General features: G+C 36.4%; 1 protein-coding gene across 4 annotated transcripts in view; it reads right to left on the reverse strand.

Annotated features, from left to right (window-relative positions):
* GRIA2 (glutamate ionotropic receptor AMPA type subunit 2) overlaps positions 1 to 21,903 on the reverse strand; it is a 186,095-nt gene that overhangs the window by 25,318 nt on the left and 138,874 nt on the right. For all 4 annotated transcript variants that reach the window (XM_061384342.1, XM_061384338.1, XM_061384339.1 and 1 more), the window contains exons 10-12: positions 20,089 to 20,295; positions 19,229 to 19,599; positions 14,652 to 14,850 (exon numbers count right to left, since the gene is read on the reverse strand). In XM_061384342.1, coding sequence (XP_061240326.1) covers positions 14,652 to 14,850; positions 19,229 to 19,599; positions 20,089 to 20,295 — 777 coding nt within the window. The remainder of the gene's footprint in view (positions 1 to 14,651; positions 14,851 to 19,228; positions 19,600 to 20,088; positions 20,296 to 21,903) is intronic.

The raw sequence follows: 21,903 nt of genomic DNA on the forward strand, positions 1-21,903 counted from the left end.
TCTGGATAGAAGTTTCAGTATTATGTTGAAAAAGAGTGATAAGAGTGGGTACCCTTGTCTTGCTACTGATTTGGGAGAAACTATTTCAAGTTCAGCACTGATTGTGATGTCATCCATGGGCTTCATTTATCAACTGTATTATGTAGAGATAATTTCTTTCTATTCCTAGTTTACTGAGTGTTTTTATTATGAAAGGGTGTTCAATTATGTCAAATGCTTTTTCTGCTTGTACTTAGATCATCATGTGATTTTTATTCTTTATTGTTATTGTGATAAAATCACTCTAATTGATTTTCATAGGATGAAATTTGCATCACAAAATAAATCCCACTTGGTCATGGTGTATGATCCTTTTAACTTTCTGTTGAATTTGCTTTGCTACTATTTTGCTGAAGATTTTTGCACCTATATTTATCTGGGATATCTGCTTGAAGTTCCATTTTTTTGTTGTCTTTGGCATACCTGGCATTGTAAACTGAAGAAGTGTTCCCTCCTCTTCTGTCTTTTGGAGGAATTTGAAAATTGTCATTAATTCTTCTTTAAATGGTAAAATTTCCTAATGAAGCTGTCTGAAAGTGAAAATGATAGTCGCTCAGTCATGTCTGACTCTTTGAGACCCCATGGACTATACAGTCCATGGAATTCTCCAGGCCAGATTACTGGAGTGGGTAGCCTTTTCCTTCTCCAGAGGATCTTCCCAACTCAGGGACTGACCCATTGATCTCCCACATTGCAGGCAGATACTTTACCAGCTGAGCCACAAGGGTGGTCATGTGCTTTTCTTTATTGGAAGTTTTTATTATTATTGATTCACTCTCATTACTAGTTATAGATCTATCAGATTTTCTGTTTCTTCAGGACTTAATCTTAGTGTATCTTTTGCTATGCTATGCTAAGTCACTTCAGTCGTGTCTGACTCTGTGCGACCCCATAGACGGCAGCCCACCAGGTTCCCCCGTCCCTGGGATTCTCCAGGCAAGAACACTGGAGTGAGTTGCCATTTCCTTCTCCTTCTCTAATGCATGAAAGTGAAAAGTGAAAGTGAAGTCGCTCAGTCGTGTCCGACTCTTAGCAACCCCATGGATTGCAGCCTACCAGGCTCCTCCGTCCATGGGATTTTCCAAGCAAGAGTACTGGAGTGGGGTGCCATTGCCTTCTTTGTAGTGTATCTTAGTATATGGTATATTTCCAGAAATTTATCCATTTCTTCTAGATTAATTTTTTGGCATATAATTATTCACAGTAGTCTCATAATTTAAAAAAGTCTGTGCATTAGTTGTAACGTCTTTGCTTTCATTTCTGATTTTATTGAATCTTTTCTATGTTCTTCTTAGCAATTTTCTACTCTTTTACTTCCTTTGCACTTTATGTTATGGAAGCCACAAATTATCTTTATATTGTACGTCCAGTAACATATTTTATAATTATAGTTATTTTATAAAGTTATATTTTAAATTAAAAGACATTTATGCATCACTATTATAGCATCATAGTATTCTGTATTTATCTATATATGTACCTTTACCAATGAGCTTTGTACTTGCATATGCTTTGTGTAGCTATCTAGCATCCTTTCATTTCAACAGGAAGGACCTCTTTTAACACTTCCTGCAAAGCAGGTGTAGTGCTGATTATCTCTCCCAGCTTTAGTTTATCTTGGAATGTCTTAATTTCTCCCTAATTTTTGAATGAGTGTCTTTCTAGAGACATCATTCTTCATTAGCACTATCTTTTTCCAGCTCTTTGAATATATCCTCTCATTCCCTCTGACCTACAAGCTTTCTGCTGATAAGTCCATTAGGAGTCTTATGGGTCCTCATGTGTATGTGGCAAGACACATTTGTCTTGCTGTTTTCAAAACTGTCTGACATTTGACAATTTGATTATAATGTTTCTTTGAGTACACTTTTCTTGAATTTCTCCTATTTAAGATTCTTCGGGTTTCATAAATCCAGATGTCTATCTCCCTGCCCTCCCCCACCAGATTGAGAAAAATGTTCACCATTTTTATTTAAATAAGTTTTCTACCCCTTTCTCTGTCTCTTTTTATTCTGGAATTCCCATAATGTGTTTATTCCACACCCAAGTCCCTTAGGACTTTCAGCCAGAGTTCCACAAGTCCCTTAGGATTTCTTCACATTTTTTTCATTGTCTTTTTTTTTTCCCCCTTATTGATACTCTGGATACTTTGAAATGACTTAAATTTGCTGACTCTTTCTTCTGCTTGATCGAGTCTGATGTTGAATCAGTATAGTGAATTTTTAAATTCAGTCATTGTAGTTATTTTCAACATTTGGTTCTTTTTTATTTTTTTACTTCTGTTAATGTTTTCATTTTGTTCGTGCATCATTTTCCTGAGCTCTTTGAGCATTTTTGTAACAGATATTTGGAATTCTTTGCCAAGTTATCCAGGTACCTCCATTTTTTTTTTTTTAAGTTTGATTTCTGGAGATTAATGTTTTTCCTTTGAGCCACATTTTTGTTGTTTTTTTCTACGTGCCTTATAAGTTTATGCTGGGATCTGTGCCTTTTTTAAAAACAGCCACCTCTCCCAATCTTCATGGATTGACTTCATATAGGGATAGAACTTCACCAATCACCCTGGTTAAATATTCCAAAGGCCTCTTAAACATTTTCTGTGGATATGTCTTCTTTGGACTTGTATGTGTAAATTTCCAATCAGATGGATTTGCAGGAAGCTTTTTTCCAGAGTTCATAATCAAATCTTGCTCTTTTGATGTCTGTCTGCAGTAATGCAGGTTCTCTAGAGCTAGAATAAGCCATCCAGCTCTGTTTTATTATTTGTAGCCTCCTTATAGAGTATGCTAGGCCCAAGTCAGGAAATGCAGTCTCCAAAGCACCCCATGGAAGGTCAGAACATTGCAAGCACACACCAGTCTTCTTCCAAAGCCAAGGGAGTGGCCACTAAGCTGCATTGGTCTCTGTGTGCTGGACCACAGGTCTCTGAAACAGGAGCAAACTATCAGCTTCCTCCTGTTCTCAGCAGCCCCCAGGCATCTAGCACGTGTCAAGTCCCAGCAGTGCTCCAAGCAGGCAAGGCAGAACCAGTTCCTTGAAAAGTCCAAGAAATGGACCCACACTCCAACTTGTTTGCTGCTTCCCTAACGGAAGCTCGAATTAGGGGTTTTCCCCATTTTACCACATTGAACTGGAGGGGAAGGTCTATGCTGATGTGTGTGTGCCAGGTCAAAGTGAAAGTCACTCAGTCATGTCTGACTGTTTGTGATCCCATGGACTGTAGCCTGTCAGGATTCTCTGTCCATGGAATTCTCCAGGCAAGAATTACCAGAGTGGGTTGCCATTCATTCCCTTCTCCAGGAGATCTTCCAAACTCAGGAATCAAACCTTGGCCTCCTGTATTGCAGGTGGGTTTTTTATCATCTGAACCATCAGGGAAGCCAGGCCAAACCTTCAACTTTATTCTCAGAGGTCCCCAACCTAATGCTCTTTTTAGTGCTTTGATTCAGGCAAGACAGAAAGAAACCAGTTCCTCCGAAAAGTCATAACATGAAAATAGTCAAGTAGTCTCTCTCTCCCTAGAAAGAAACCAAGAGCTACATGTTTCTTCCCAATGCTGACGTGCTGTGCCAGGGAAGTCCCTGCAGCCAGTGAGGCCATGAATTTTCCTACAGGGTTTGACTGACTGGTTTCACACTCAACTTGCTTTGCAGGAGCCTCTTAACTGTTTTCTCACTGAGTCAATGTACTGCTGTTGAATCTGTGTATCTGGGAGAAAAAGGGAGGGTCTGGATTTTTCGAGGCAACTATCTTTTGATATCACCTCCTTGGATCTTTGTTTCCTTAGATGAAATATTAAAAATTTTTTTTTAATTTATTTATTTGGTTGCAGCACTTGGGATCTTTGTGGCAGCATGCAGGATATTCAGTTGTGGCATGTAGACTATTTGTGCCACAAAGATTCTTTAGTTGTGGCATGTGGGATCTGGGGCTTCCCTGGTGACTCAGATGATAATGAATCTGCCTGCAATGCAGGAGACCAGGGTTTGATCCCTAGGTTGGTAAGATCCTCTGGAGAAGGGAATGTCAACCTCACTTCAGTACTTGCCTAGAGAATTCCATGGACAGAGGAGCCTGGCGGTCTATAGTCCATGTGGTTGCAAAGAGTAGGACATGACTGAGCAACTAACACACACACACACAGACACACATGGGATCTAGTTCTTTGACCAAGGATTGAACCCAGGCCCCCTGCATTGGGAGCCCAGAGTCTTAGTCCCTGAACCACCAGGGAAGTCCCCTTAGATGCAATTTTAAATATCAATTTGGGGAACCTGACAATATCTGACTTTTCTTGACTTTCCCAATTTTATTTCTAAAATGTCATTATTCTGTGAACATAAGTAATCACATTCACTAGCACCTTGGGTTTGACCATCACTCACTATGATCTAGGGCAAAATTGTATGTTGGAAGCATGAAGTAAAAATTACTTTAGTATCAAGTTTTCCTTCAAATGTCAAAAGTCTAATTAAAGAATTTTCAAAACAACAATATTTATATCTAGTCCAGATTTTGCTTCCAGTATGTTTAAATAATTGCAAAATTTCTATTTCTTTTCTCTGTACAACTCTTGGACTGTGTTTGTTACCATGGCAACTAGTTCAGAATATCCAATGAGACAAGCATGATGATTCTTTTACTTAAGCACAAAGAGTGAATTAAAAACCAAGTCATCTAAAGTACCCGCACAGGTATACATTGATATTTATCTTCTCTTAGGCATCTAAGCAGGAATTTCAGAAGAGTTTTGAGATAAGAGATTAGTCTCAAATTTTCTCTATTGGTTGGACCTTTTTGGCTAGAATAATTAACCTCATGATTTGATAGTAGTGTGACAGGAGCATTTTCTCTTTAATATGGACAATGATAGAAAGCCTCCTATAATTTGGTAGGAGTCAGATTATCTATCCAAAGGATAATGTGAGCTTTCAACTCCCTTTTGAGTCACAAAGGTGGTCTCTAAATGAAATGATCAGAAGCACACTGATTTGCTGAGAATTGCTATGGAAAGAAGAAAAGGACCAAAATGACAGTTAGTCTTGAGAAGCTATCATTTTGCATGATAATTGTAATTCAGCGAGTAAATATATCCTTTTCTTTTTTCTTCCATAGTGCTTTCATCCCCAAAGCACCATTCAATATGGTCTTGCATACATTTCTTTCTGAATTTGTAAACTACTTAATGAAATGCAGACCTTTAAACTGAACATTAGATCTTAAAGGAAATGTGAATCAATCTTATAAAATGTTGACCTTTCCTTCACAGTTAAACCACCTCCTTTAGCTGAATAAGAGAACACAGGCTTTCCCCAGGCAGCTTAGGCTAAAAGTAGCCTTAAAGTCTTTAAGAACTCAATCTTGTTCTCAGATATTTTGTGGATTGGTGAGAACATTTAAAATGTCAGAGGAACAAAATGCCAGCTAGAGAGGAAATGATTTCAGCCAGTCCTGGATTATCTAGAGAAACCTTGAACATGCAGAGTTGTCAGCTGTAAAGATTTTTTATGACTAATCAAGCTCTTCAACAATAAGAAAAAAAAAAAACTAAGGAAGAAAAATCTGTAACATTATGACTAACTATGCCATGAGTGACTTACAACATAGTCATATAGTGCTATTTGTTGCTAATGTATTCACATTCAGCATTTATTTAGTCCTGAGTATTTTGAAACTATTTAAAGAGTTAAGCATAACTAAAAGACTTATAAAGGGTTCATTTTGATATTAGTAAAATACATATGACTACATCCATTTCATCTTCATAATATTCTTTCACATAATATAAAGATTAAGTGGATATATTCATATACACAAAGCTAGAAATAAATATATATATATATTTATATAAACAAAGCTAGAAGGATGTATATTCTACCCACATAGAAATAGGTGATATATAAGAAACTATGGTTGAAAAATCTTTAGCTATACCAGAAATAATGAAATAAGTATGGAGAACTACCACAAATTAGTGAAATCTGTTCTATAAAATATAAATAAAGGAATCGAGATTGTATTCCTGTTAAACACAAGTGGTAAGTGGGAAAAAATGTAACTATAATGAAAGAGAACTTAGTGTAGTTCTATAGGAAGATGCTATAATGGTTAAAATATTTTTATTTATAAATATATTTCCATCAATGTTTTATATATAAACATAAGTGTGTCTTATGCTAGGGAAGGAATTAAAAACATCCTGCAGCCTTTAAAATGATAAATTATTAGAATTCTCTTGTATTTGTAATTATTATAAAGAAAACTTTCAAACCAGTCCTTTCACTCAGGTAAGGCACACCTGCATAACATTATCTATTTATCTATCATTTATACTATTTGTAAACTATGTGAAAAGTCTACAATGCTGGGTAACAACAATATACTTTTATGGATTATTACCAGACAAAATTGATCTTCTGAGAGTGGCATAATTAACTTAATTGAACACAAAGGAGATACCTTTATTTTAACAATATTTTAAAATCTGTTCATTGTGACACCAGCATAATTAAAGGAGACCACTTACTCAGAAACACACTGTCCTTCATCCTCCCAGAGGAAATAAACAGGTTGCAGTGTGGGGACTTAGGATAGGCCTGAAGTATTTCCTCTTTGCAAGTTAATACTTTTGTTTCATGGATTGACAGGTCTATGACTGGTTTATTTATCAAGCCATTTTCTATCCCCCACATCTAAGTTTCTGTAGGAACATAATCACATAGTTCTTACAGAATCCTCCTCTATACACACTCATCTAATTCAAGATCTGTCCTCTTTTATTGAAAGAAGAAATTATCAAAATGTGAAAGTCTAAAAATAGTGGTTTATAATTGAAAGCCTAATTCTTTCTTAATTATAGGTGTGTTACGGTGGTGCTATAATTAGGGAGGATTGACAGCTCCAAAATAACTCAGACTTTATCGTTCACTCTGTACAAGGATGTATATGGGTTCTAAGCACAGAAAACTCTGGAAAAGTAAGATGTAGGGTCTATTTTCTCACATCTCTTGTTGATTATAAGATTGCCCTCTATTTACTTTCTCTAGTAGCAAAAAGCAAATATTTCATTCAAGTTAGTTTCACTGATTATCACTGAAAGAACATATAGATTTTTAAGTTAGAAAATTTGCAACTTAAATTGGAATTCTAAATATAAGGCACACATACTGACTTCATTAAAGCAATATTAATATAACCCAAAATTATTAAATTATGTAACTGAAATATGAAAATATTTTAGATTTAAATTGAACATTTGTCATCACCTTATGACAACGAAACAGATTTTTATAAATGAGATGAAATAGTCATCTTTTAATTTGATATAAGATGCTTTCATCCCTTCAAAGACATATCTTTAGTTAATATTGAGACTGAAGACTGTAATTCTGAATTCTGTTTTAAAACTGGCAAATGGTCTTAAACAAGTTATTTTCCATCTTTTAGCTACTCATATATCTTTAAACTTTAGACAAAAACCTAACTTTTTTTTTTTTTTAAACCTAACTTTTAAAATCAATTTCTCTAGTGGCTAAATTCAGAGCTCTTGCTGTGACAAGAAACAAAAGTTGACTTGAAAAATACTGAGATAAGGGAAAATTTAAAATAACATAAATAATAAAACCCCACTTCATAAACAGCATTACAAAGAAAAGGCTACCACTAAAGCCGAATTAAGTCATATAAGGAAACACAAAATAACTATTAGAATCTTAAATACCAACAACTGAGACAAGTTTTCATGTCTCAGGCATGAAAGTAACTACAAGTGGCAGCCAGAGAACAAAAAGCAAGCGCGTGTCTTCGGTGTGGGACATGCCCATTCCATCTGCATCTTTGCTTCTGGCAGTCTGGGCGCCATGATGCTCACTCTCCTAGCTTTCTGTTTGTCCTGCACCCGGTTTACAGGAGCCCCAAATGCCCCTAAAGATAAAAGGGCAGTTGACAGAGAGGATGTCCCAGGTGTGTGATGAATGTTAATTTTAGGAATGCATGGAGTGTAGTGTGCATGCAAGGAAATTTCCTTTGTAACACCTTTCATCTTAAGCTCAGAAATTTGACCAGACTACTGCTAATACATTGTAGTATAACCTAGCAATTAAAGGGAAAAAAAAAAGTCAAGGAAAACAACTATATATTGCCCTTGTAATGTCTATAAATTACCTTCATCTCATTCAATGCATTTGGAGTTACACTCTATAAACAGGATTCTTTTTTAAATGGGATCTGCAGTCAATCTTCATATCCGAATGCAACAAACTCCATGAGAAAAGGTATGAGATGTGATGGGTACTGCTATAAAGACAGACCATGCTTGAAAATATCTTTAGAGTTAGAAGCAAAATGAAGACTATTCCTACTATGGTCACCATGGTACCCAATTACCCAACACTAATTCAGTTATGGGTTTCCCTGGTGGCTAAGAATCCACCTGCAATGCCTGGGACCAGGGTTTGATCTCTGGGTTGGAAAGATTTCCTGGAGAAGGGATCACTCATGAATTAGCAGCACCTTTTAATTTAACTCTACGGACAAAGTATACTTACTTTAAGAAACATATACTTTGTCCGAATAGTCAAAGCTATCGAGAGAGTTAATTCCTAGTCAATTCCTAGTCAATTGACAAGAAGTCCAGGGTCCTCAAGGAGAAGATAGGGGTCTGGGGCTGTCGAGGAGGATATAGGGGCCTGGAATTCTCAAGGAGGAGGAAAGGACAAACTTTCTTTTCTACATTCCTTAGTAAGGATTACATAACAATAATGTATTCTGCTTGCGTACAGTTTCTCCTTCTTGAAAACCTTCTGACTAATCCTGTTATCTTAAAATTTATATTATGGGAGTGGGTCTGGTAAGATCTTTCTATTGTTAGTTCTAATCCTGTCATCTTAAAATGTAAATAGTGGGATTGGGTCTAGTAAGATCTTTACAACCTTGAGACATTATTTTGATTTATTGTAATAACCAATTGAAAAAGTATATAACTCCCTTTTCTAAGACTAGTGAGGGGGGTACTCTCCATCCCCTTCTGATTTCTATATCAGAAACTTTCTCTGTCCCTTTTTCACTTTAATAAAACTCTGCTACACAAAAGCTCTTGAATGATCAAGCCTGGTCCCTGGTCCCGAAGCTAAATCTTCTTCTTCGGAGATCACAAATCAGGCATTGTTCACCATAAGCTATCACTATGGTCTTTCCAGTAGTCATGTATAGATGTAAGAGTTGGACCATAAGGAAGGCTGAACACAAAAGAACTGATGCTTTTGAATTGTGATACTGAAGAAGACTCTTGAGAGTCCCTTCGACAGCAAGATCAAACCAGTCAATCCTAAGGGAAATCAACCCTGAATACTCATTGGAAGGAGTGACGGTGAAGCTAAAGTTCCGATAATTTGGTCACCCAATGCAAATAGCCCACTCACCAGAAAACACCCTGATGCTGGGAAAGATTGAAGGCAAGAGAAAAAGAGGGCAGCAGAGGATGACATCATGGTTTGATGACATCACGGATTCAATGGACATGAACTTGGGTGAACTCAGGGAGATAATGAGGGACAGGGAGGCCTGGTGTGCTATAGTCCATGGGGCTGCAAAGAGTTGAACATGACTTAGTGACTGAACAACAATAACATATTCTGTGTACTACTTTCTCAAATGACAACCATACCCTGTTTTCATGGAGGATATTTAACATGGCAAGCTCCTGTTCACTTGGCTGATGTGTGCTGTTCTGTTAGCCTTCTTTTACTGCTACAAACAGAATAGTGTGGCTTTAAGTACTTTTGAGTACACATACCCCTCCTTCTCAAGATAAAGAGAAGCTGACTACTAATGCTTTATGCACTTAGACCTAGTCACCTTGATTCATCATAGCTACTTTTGCAGGTATATGGAGAAGAACTGTGAGTCACTGATTGCATTTCTACCATTAAATCCTCTAACTTGACAAAACATAGAGGGGATTGAAATAGAGCATGAAGGCAGCGAAGTAAATCCAGAGACTTTTCTCCGCAAGGAAAAACAGTGTACGGGAAGAATGCTTTAGGAGTAAAAGACTTCAGCACACACATTACCTGCCAGAATTTGGTCAAATCCTCACATTTAGTTTAATAATGTGCAACATGCAAACAAAAATGATCATTCTGACTATCATACAGAAATACTGTGAGATTCAGAGACATTGCATAAGATAAGACTCTGCCTTGGGAAGCTATACTAATAAAAGTTATCAGGTTGTCTAGGACTATGGACAGAGGGTCATAACATTGTACAGGAGGCAATGATCAAGACCATCCCCAAGAAAAAGAAATGCAAAAAGGCAGAATGGTTGTCTGAGGAGGCCTTACAAATAGCTGAGAAAAGAAGAGAAGTGAAAGGGAAAGGGAAAAAGGAAAGATATACTCATCTGAAAGCAGAATTTCAAAGAATAGCAAGAAGAGATAAGAATGTTTTCTTAAGTGAACAATACAAAGAAATAGAGGAAAACAATAGAATGAGAAAGATTAGAGATATTTTCAAGAAAATTAGAGATACCAAGGAAACATTTCATACAAAGATGGGCAAAATAAAGGACAGAAATGGTATGGACCTAACAAAAGCAGAAGATATTAAGAAGAGGTGGCAAGAATACACAGAAGAACTATATAAAAAATATCTTAATGACCCAGATAACCATGAAGGTGTGATCACTCACCTAGAGCCAGACATCCTGGAGTGCAAATCAAGTGGGTCTTAGGAAGCATCTCTATGAACACAGCTAGTGGAGGCTATGGAATTCCAGTTGAGGTATTTCAAATTCAAAAAGATGATGCTGTGAAAGTGCTGCAGTCAATATGCTACCAAATTTGGAAAACTCAGCAGTGGTCACAGGGCTGGAAAAGGTTAGTTTTCATTCCAATCACAAAGAAAGGCAATGTCAAAGAATATACAAACTTCTGCAACAAGTAATGCTCAAAATTCTCCAAGTTAGGCTTCAACAGTACATGAACCAAGAACTTCCAGATATTCAAGCTGCATTGAGAAAAGGCAGAGGAAGCAGAGATCAAATTGCCAACATCCACCGGATCCTAGAAAACGCAAGAGAATTCCAGAAAAACATCTACTTCTTCTTCATTGACTATGCTAAAGCCTTTGACTGTGTGGATCACATCAAACTGTGGAAAATTCTTCAAGAGGTGGGAATACCAGACCACATTACCTGCCTAATGAGAAACCTGTATGTAGGTCAAAAAAACAGCAGTTAGAAATGGACATGAAACAATGGACTTGTTCCAAATTGGGAAAGGAGTACTTCAAGGCTGTATACCGTCAGCCTGCTTATTTAACTTCTGTGCAGAGTATATCATGTGAAATGCTGGACTGGATGAAGCACAGCTAGAGTCAAGATTGCTGGGAGAAACAGCAATAACCTCAGATATGCAGATGACACCACCCTTATGGCAGAAAGTAAAGAGGAACTGAAGAAGCTCTTGATGAAAATGAAAGAGGAAAGTAAAAAAGCTAGCTTAAAACTCAAGATTCAAAAAACAAGGATAATGGCATCTGGTCCCATTATTTCATGGCAAATAGATAGGGAAACAATGGAAACAGTGACAAACTTTATTTTCTCGGACTCCAAAATCACTGCAGATGTTGACTGCAGCCATGAAATTAAGACACTTGCTTCTTAAAGGAAATGCTTTGACCAACCTAGATACCATATTAAAGCAGAGACATTACTTTTCCAACAAAGGTCTGTCTAGTCAAAGCTATGGTTTTTCCAGTAGTCATATATTGATGTTGGGCCATAAAGAAGGCTGAGTTGGACTATAAAGAAAGCTGAGCACTGAAGAATTGATGCTTTTGAACTGTGGTGTTAGAGACGACTCATGAGAGTCCCTTGGACTGCAAAGAGATCAAACCATTCAAACCTTAAGGAAATCAATCCTGAATATTCATTGGAAGGACTGTGCTGAAGCTGAAAATCCAATACTTTGGCCACCTGATGTGAAGAGTTCACTCATTAGAAAAGACCCTAATGTTGGGAAAGATTGAGGGCAGGAGGAGAAGGGTACAACAGAGGATGAGATGGCTGGATGGCATCACCAACTCAATGGACATGAATTTTAGCAAACTCTGGGAGATGGTGAAGGACAGGGAAGCCTTGTGTGCTGTAGTCCATGGTGTTGCAAAGAATCAGACGTGATGGAGAGACTGAACAATAACAACAACAATAAGATAATAAACATCACTTCTCTATTACTCCAGAGAAAGTAAGTTCCACAATCCTATATAGGCAAATGACACACTGCAGATATGTCAGGGTTGTTTGTGTATGTGTGTGTGTACTGCACGTGGGAACCACAATATCTGTGGGGTTACTGAACTGAAACACAGGAGTTGATGTATCCTTTGCCCAGAGTTATCTAGCCTTTTCATCCTGTGTCCTGGGAAATTTACATATTCTAAGCATGAAATCTTGGCCATGTGCTGATTAAGGCATATGTTTCTATGGTTGAGTTAAGGTACACTGAAAAGCTCTGAGATTCTGAATGTGCAGTTATTGAGAATAGCTGGTCCCAAACAAGCTAATGAGAGTGACTCTCAACAGACAGTGTCTGGAAACAAGGTTATTTTAGTCAACATAAGTAGCAGTAAGTAAACCATGATATAACAAGTCCCTTCATAGATCTTATTTAGAGAGGGAGGAATACCAATAAAATATATCAATAAAATAAAAGCAAGCCATATTGGAATACATTTAAATGTTTCAAAATATACTAATTGAGAATCATACTGGAGTGGGCTGCCATTTCCTTCTCCAGGGGGTCTTCCCAACCCAGGGATCGAACCCAGGTCTCCTGCATGCAGCCAGATGCTTTACCATCTGAGCCACCAGGGAAGCCCAGGCAATATTCTAATTTATTTAATAGCTCCACTGTCATGATCAGGCTAGAGAGCACATTATGTTAAGCACTACAATATACACACATTGCAACTATTTTCAGTAGTAGGAGTAAGCTGTCATTAGCAGCAAAACTGCATTGCAACATTCACAGGTAGCATTAAAGTCAAGGTTGCTTACAAAAGGACCATAGGCTTGGCTTACACTGCAGTGCCTAGTGGAAGTGCCAAAGTCCTGCTGCCCCACTCACGTCCAAATTACTATCTGTTGTCAGCAGTCTGACAGAACCACCTTCTCTCCCATCACATCTGGAGCACAACTGATGTTATTTGGAAAAGATACCAATGGTAATGCAGGATGAGATGGTCCTCAAACCACAATGTACTACTTCAGCTGGACGTTGAAAGCCCTGATCTTCACTCAATCTCAGATACACTCAAAGATACTTGTGGATTATTAGAGATCATCATGTGCCATCTATTCGGCTTAATGCCAAGGTTTATCTGCTTTATTTCAACATTTTAATAGAATGAGCTCTTTCAGAGAGATAAGAGTAGAAAAGAAGTGAAGTCGCTCAGTTGTGTCCGACTCTTTGCGACCCCATGGACTGTAGCCCACCAGGCTCCTCCATCCATGGAATTTTCTAGGCAAAAGTACTGGAGTGGGTTGCCATTTCCTTCTTCAGGGGATCTTCCCAACTCAGGGATCAAACTTGGGTCTCCCACACTGTGGGCAGACGCTTTACCGTCTGAGCCACCAGGGAATCCCATTAAGAATATAAGGAAAGAAAATTATACCATCAGCCTATTGGGCTGGTTCCTTTAGACAGAGAACATAAGACCAAAGATCTTTTAAAAGCTAAAATACATTTAATAGATATGGAATTATTATTCCCATTTTAAAAATTAGGAGGTTGAAGGCCTTTGTTAGCCTTTTCTTGGAGGGTTTAACAGAAAACTCAGAATTTCCACACATGATCATAATTGATTTCCTGACACAGAATTAACATAACTGATTTGACAGTCAGTTCTCAACTGTAAATTATGTAAGATAATTGACAGTCAAGCTTATTTAACATAAAGCAAACTATAACACCATTTTCTTTTAAAAATAATAATTTAATTTTAACTAGATTTTGCTTCATTTTTGTCCCAAAAGGAAAATCAATTTTTATAAAAACTAGATTTCTTTACAACATAGTGTTTTTCTCCAAAAGAGTCAGGAATCAATAAAAATAGATAGTGCCAATTATAGGGGTAGGGAGGGTAGAGGGGTAGAGAAAAGGTTAAGAACAGAAATAGAAAACAAACATATGGTTACCAAAGGGTAAGGTGGAGAGGAGGGATAAATTGGGATTTGGGGATTAATAGATATATATTACTATATGTAAATTTGATAAACAACCAGAACCTACTGTATAGCACAGGGAACGTCACTCAAGTATTCTTTAATTACCTAAATGGGAAAAGAATTTGAAAAAGAATAGATACATGTATATGTATAACTGAATCACTTTGCTGTAAACCTGAAACTATCACAACATGTAAATCAACTATACTCCAATATAAAATACAAATGAAAAAAGAGGAACAAAAATAGAATTAGAGACAGAGATGGAAGTAACTTTCACATAGCACCTTTGTTTAGACCATGGGAGAGGCAAGGAGGCACAGAGTTTAGGTTGGTTCAACTGTAAGACCAAAACAAGAGCTTATGAAGCAGAATCTCTTACCCTGAAAAATTCCTTGGTGGAGCCAGAGTCTAATGTTCCATAAGCAATTTCTGTTTGCTTAGAAAGATCCTCGGCACTTTCGATGGGAGACACCATCCTCTCTACAGTCAGGAAGGCAGCTAGGTTAGCCGTGTAGGAGGAGATTATGATCAGGGTAAAGAACCACCACACTCCTCCAACAATGCGCCCAGACAGGGATCTGATAACAAGTACGAAATGGATTTGTAAAGTGAAATGAATGACCTCATAAGGAAACAAGTTAGCAGTATTATACAAATATTGATTTATAGGGAAATATTTGATTTCATATTTTTCAATATATCAGCTAGTTCATGAAACTTAAAATTATTAAACTTTCTGGGCAAGGATTACAGATTCACTAGATCTGATGAGCTATCCAGAGGCAAAACTTTAGATTCCTGAAATTCTTTCACAGTTATTATGGCTACATGTAACAGGCAATTTCAAGAAATGTGTGAATAATCTATCCAATGCTTATAATATTTTATCCACTCATGATATAATTAAACAAAGAAGAGAATCTAAGATTAACAGCAAAACTCTGAAAAATGCTGACAAACAAAATCAAATATCAAAAATAAAAGTATGCACCATAGATATGGCTTTAAACACCAAAGAAACCCTCCATTTAATCCTTCCAATGAAGTTTCAAAACCCTCAAAAAAGGTCCAAAATTTCATTAGGATTTTGTATGTGCATAAACATAGATTTTAGAAATAGTACAGGATAGAAATGGAAAAAAATGATACTACAGAGTATGACACAAAATATAATTCTTAACAAATAAAAATCTGATGCTTCAGGCATGAACTGTTTTATCCCTGTTCCTTTGTGCCTCCTGCTTAAGGAAAAAAGAAAACTGAAAGAAAACAAATCAGATATTTAAAAGTTTGCCAAAATATAAATTTCTAGTTTGAAAAATAATAAAAATAGAAATATTATGTGACCATAAATTCTTACATAAAATACTTTTCAAAAGCTTGATTTACTTTAAACCCTAGATAGATAAGTATAGATGTAGGTATAGAAATAGATAAGTATAAATATGTAGATACAGAAGTAGATATATAGGGTTTTATTTGGCAAGATTTTGTGGGGTTCCACATATAAAGGTATTTGAGTAATATTTAAAAAAAAAACAATATTTTTTCTCTTTTGATAATAACTCTATTATGTCTAACAATAAATCCTTCTATAGTGAAGAGGTAACACTTTTAAAACTTTAAATTATGAAAATGTACCAATTTAAGACCTAAACTAAATTTCTTCACAGTTAATAATAAGAAATACACCTTTTGATGAAACACAGATACTATATCAATTATCAGGTAACATTTGTATAATAAACTACTCGAGAAGTGAAGAAAAGCAGTGAAGCTACAAGTAAAGATTTTTTAAATAAAAGCATCTGCTGCTAAAATAAAAGAGAAAAAGAAACTGCACAATCAATGAAAAATAAAAACAATATGATGAAGAGCCTTTACCAGTATCTAAGAGATGCAAAAAATTAAACAAATATGATAGGATGGAAAAAGTTAATTCTCACATGTTCTCATGTACCTTGTATTTAAGAGGGCAGATTCAGTCTAAGCCCTTAAAATGGATCTCATTGCCTTGGACAGTATACATTGTAGGTTTATTTGCAATATATTTTAGAATCATTTTTATAAATCATTGTGTTTCAGTTGTAAGATAAACACAAGTTAAAGACATAATGCTGCTCCCTAATCTAGTATTTATGTCATATTTAAATATGCTCATTTTTTGAACTATGCAAGATAACCCCAAAAATGTATATAACTTGTGCATCATTCAAAACAGAAAATTATTGAGCAATTAATTATTTACTTGTAAGTGTTTTCCAAGGATGAACTAAAGCTTCTGAATGAGTTCCTGAGAAATTTTAAGTAGAGGAGCAAATTAAACGTTATGTTTTATGGTGACAGATAAAAATGATTTCTCTCATTAAAAACAAAACTTTCATCTCTCAGTGTCTTCACTAAAGCAGCAAATATATATACATATTCTATCATTTTTCTCATGTCTATTAAATAACAATGAAATCTTTTAATCATTTGAATCACTTAAGGATATTGGGGGGGAAAACAGAAGTAAGCCAGAGAATAAGAGTTAACTTTGCAACTTTTTGCTCTCATAATTCTGTGGTCATAGTCTTCACAAAACTACAGTTACACTCTAAACCTAATTTCAGGCAATGACCAATTCACTTCATGTAATCATTCTAGATTAAAATTTCAATGTATTCTATTCATATAAATAAAATAGTTCTTTACCATATTTTATTGAGAAAAAGATGATAAATATCTTTAAAAGTATTTAAAGAGCATATGTAAAGTGATCTGTGCATTTCATGCATTACTATTAATATTATTTTAGATACTAAGCTGCTCTATCCTTTCCTAGAATTATCATCATTGCATTCTAAAATATGATAGCTTGGTTCCTTTAAAAAAAATCCTTACATTTTCCAATATTAGGCAGCATGTTCAATTATCAAATGCACATATAGCCATAAATTGAAAGGTTCATATGCTGAAAAAATTTTAATAAAGTGAATTCTCCTTACATATATATGTATATGTCTATACATATATATCCCATGGCAAATAAAAGATAACAAGGAGACATGTTATCTAAAATTGATATATCTTACCAGGAAATAAAAATTATTACATGTGAAAATGTAGTGAGTCATGATTCATGACTGAAACCATAAGCAAATAAAAATGGTCATATTTTAGGAAGCAGGCTTTGTTAAAATTTGAATGTCAGTATGTCACGGTGGACCCTGGAAAAACACAGGGTTAAATGTGTTAAATGTGGCTTGTACTCCAGCCCCTATGTGTAAATGTGTTTTTGCTCCTCGACAAGCACTGGACCCCCACAAGAGTGACCTTCAGAGACCTGATAGATAAGGAGCAAGGCAAACAAACCTGAGAGCTCATCAATCAGAACCTAGGTCAGCATGTCCTACGTCATAATGAAACTTCATACGTTTCTCCTGCTTATTCACAAGGCAGAGGAAAGTTTGTGGAACCCTAGGATAACTGCCTTATATCTCAAGGCTATGGTAACATCAAACTTCAGTAACCTTCTTTCCAAAGAGGAATCATTTCTTTATTGCTTATGAGCCAGAATGTTCTCTGAGATTCCAATCTGGTTAGTATTTTTCTTTTTCATCATTAGACACTTCTCTTTATGTCTTTAATGTAAATCAGATAAACTAAATATAGAGACAGAACTATGAATCTTGTTTTATCACAGATCATCATAATCATAAATATATGATATAATTATTATCATACATTATGTGTGAAAATTATGTCTCTCTCTATATGCAGTGCAAATACCCTTGGTTTGGTTGTAATATAGTGCAGTTCCATAGAGAGGCCACAGAAAGCTTGATGGAATTAAGAGTTTCAGATCCACAAAGTTCATAAAGACATTCCATACTATTGGAAAAGTAAGTTATTGATACTTTCTGCAAACATGATATATTTCCTTTACCTCCCTGGGGGAGTAAACAAAAAGACTGTAAAAGATACAAAATGTTTTTTGAGTTTCACATATAGTTTTTTGAAATTAATTATTCTCAGCCCCCAAATGCTCAAAAACTAGCAGTAATGAAATAGCATTTAAACAGCCACTGCCTCTACTAGTTATTAAGATATCCCATAGAATCAAAGGAGGGTAATTGAACCCAAATTAAAATGCGCCAGTAGATCAATAATCATTTAGGCTTTAAATGTGAAACTAATCACATCAGGAAAAGTACCTCTAAAGAACCAGACATGGCTATTATTCTGACTTATGTATGCAACATGCACAAAGGCAATGTGTGTTTTGTGATATATTTATTCTATTTAGGCATTACAGGGCAGGAATTAAAATATCATGTAATTGGAGGTGTATGAATTTATTCCATCCTGTGTGCATTACTATTTAATATGGCACAAATATTTGTAATGAATAAGTAGTCATCATCCCAACTATTTATTTTTAGATACTTGGAAAATATTTTATCATACATTCTTTTCAACTCAGCAACCTAACCTTTAAAAAACAAATTCTGTAAATATTTCTCCCATATCATTTCCATGAGCTAATAACAACAACAACAACAAAAAGATGGGATGTGTGAAATGAAGTTTTGTCGCTTTTTAGTTAGTAAGTAATGTTGCCCATTTTCCCAAATACAGGTCTGTGGATCAACACACAGATGACTGTAAAATGAGAATATGCAGCAAAAACACGGTACCCCTCCAAGAAGGCATGTAATCATAGGAACCTTATGCATTTTATAGCCTCTCCATGGTGTGTACAATTTCACCAGGGAAATACAGGACCAACATTCAAAGAACGTTGCTCAAATATTTCACAGGCTTACGCCGATGGTAAAAGTCTGTCCTTAAGAGTCTTACACTGCTTGGACAGACAGCCGGCAGCTGCTAACGTCTTTACAGTGAATTCATAAACACCATGAATGTCCACTCGAGACCTAAAATGCACAAAGTTGAAGCAGGCGAGTAACCAACCTTGGCGAAATATCGCATCCTTGCTGCATAAAGGCACCCAAGGAAAACCAGAGACTATTAAAAATCCCAAATTCATTAGTTGATTCACTACTTTGTGTTTCTCTTCCATCTTCAAATTCCTCAGTGTGCCACTCGTAGGGGCTAAATCTGCTGACCAGGAATAAAACTACACTGACCCCAATGTAGGCAAAAACAATGCACATCCAGATCTCATAGGCTAAAGGATCAAGAAATGAAAACACTCCTGGTTTGGACTTCTGAGGCTTCTTGATCATGATAGAGATCCCGAGGCTCATAAAGGGCTTTGAGAAATCGATCACCTCCTCTCTCACAAGGGTGATGGTTAACGGAGCGATTGCAATATCAGCTTTCTGCAAGGGAAACAAAGGACAATAATAGAACCAGGACTCCCAGTCAGGAAGGAATCATAGTTATGCTATTGGATCAATGGGTAGGACAGGAAATCAGGATATGGGAATGAATATTTCCCTGGTGGAGTCCCAGGAAATAATAAACAGAAGAAAAGCAGTTTGTTCCCCAAATATGCCTCCTTTTCAATAAATACAGAGAACACCCATTTGGCTTGATTATGAGAACTACATCTGTATCCATGCCTTTGCGATCTTTGAAAAATGCATATGGCCCATAGGCTTCAAGACAGATGAAGCCTGTCTCCATTTGCATGTCTGCTTCTGACTTCATCCTTCATCTTCAAATGTTTACAAGGAAACAAGACAGTATTCCTAGAGTAATGTGGGAAACCAACAACCTCAGATGTTGGTACTCTGCATGGAAGTTCAGCATTCCCTCAACAAGAGTTCAAATGGAATGATTTTATCTGTAAGAAGAGTGGTACTTACCCCATATACAAGTTCTCCAACCATCCCATTCCAAATTTTCGTGTCTGCATCCCTGGCCCCATACTTGCCATCCCCAACAATGGTCAACTTGTATTTGAACCCACAGTGTTTGGCGATTTCTGCAGCCAAGTCAACACAATAGCCCTCATATCGCTCATTGCCTTCAAGCATCTCATGATTTTTCTTCATCATAACATAGGGGGATTCCTATACAGAAAGAAAACACTTTAGGTGATCAAGACAGCTATATTAATTATCTGCTCTCATTGATTCAAATCTTCTGGTTTAATTATTTTTAATTATTACCTGTTAGAGACATTGTAGAATACAGATAGTGGAAAATATGAAGAAAATTAATAATAACATTTCTAAACAAAGATTCTCATATATCTTTCATTATATTTCATTAATATGGCTTGTACCTGGCCATACCAAGTAAACAAGAGACTCAAAAGTTAGTATATCCCCATGTCATGTTTGTAATTCTTAGGGCTTGCTGAAAAATAATGTGGCTCAACATCTGTTTCAGTTAACTCTGGATTCACCACTGTCTTGTTCTAAATTAGGGCTCCCTTGATTCCAAAGAACCATCATTCACCCAAAACCCTGTATCACTACTAGTTCAAGGATAGGTTCATGTTCTAATCAGGTCCATGGGCAGTGATGTGCAGACTGAAAGAGTTGTTGCTATGGTGATTACAGATGCTATCCTCTCAGACTTGAGATCAAATTTCCTTTATGAGATAATATCCTAGAATTATGCTACACAGATAGCTAGAGAGTAGCATTCCTCTGCAAACACCAGAAAGAAGAAGCATGAAAAAATGTAGTAACATCATCCTAATTTCTCCACTGGAAAGTGGCACTAAGCATATGTGGGGCCCAGTGAGATAGTTCTCAATAGCATGATTAAGACAAAAATCCTCAAATACCTAGCTTACATTTATTAAGACTTTCAAAGTGCCAACTAATGTTCTTATTCAAATCCCTTACTAGCCTAACTATATTTTCTTCTCAATATTGTTACCATAATGAATCCCACCAATTCACTGCATCACAGATTAGTAAAACAAAATAAGGCTATTTTGTTGCAAAATCCTACACTATTAGTGAACCCCATTTCATTTCCTCCATTTTATTATATCAACAGCTTGTCATGATGACCTACGTCTCCCAATCATCTATCCAGAGCCTCAATGTTCAAGATCCAGTTCAATGCTGTCACTCCATCCAACATACATTTACTTAGCACTGGCTACGTGCCAATTACTATGTGGAGACTTGGGGTTAAAAACAAAGGAGATCACCCTTGTCTTTCAGAAGTTCCCCTTTCCATAGGAAGAGAGAGAAGCTGACATTAAACCATGTATTAATAACAAATGTAAGGACAGAACTGATACCATTATAGAGCCATGTAACAAATGTAAGGACAGAATGGACCCAGAATAGTGTGGAAGTGGAAAAACGAAACATTGATGGAATACAAGGAAGGCTCTTCCAGACTTTCCCCGTTTTTCACACGTGTAAGCACCACATTGCATGCATGCTCAATCGCTCAGTCACGTCTGACTCTTTGTGACCCCATGCACTATAGCCCGCCAAGCTCCTCTGTTCATGGGATTATATCCTGGCAAGGATACTGGACTGGGTTGCCATTTCCTCCTCCAGGACATCTTTCCTATCCAGGGATTAAACCCACATCTCCTGAAACTCCTGGCAAGCAGATTCTTTTCTACTGAGCCACCTGGGAAGCCCCAAACACCAGGTTATGAATTATCTATAAAGCTAAAGTTCATTCTTGAAGTGGAGAGGAAA

This window comes from Bos javanicus, chromosome 17 (genome assembly GCF_032452875.1).
Source record: "Bos javanicus breed banteng chromosome 17, ARS-OSU_banteng_1.0, whole genome shotgun sequence".
Classification (NCBI taxonomy): Eukaryota; Metazoa; Chordata; class Mammalia; order Artiodactyla; family Bovidae; genus Bos; species Bos javanicus.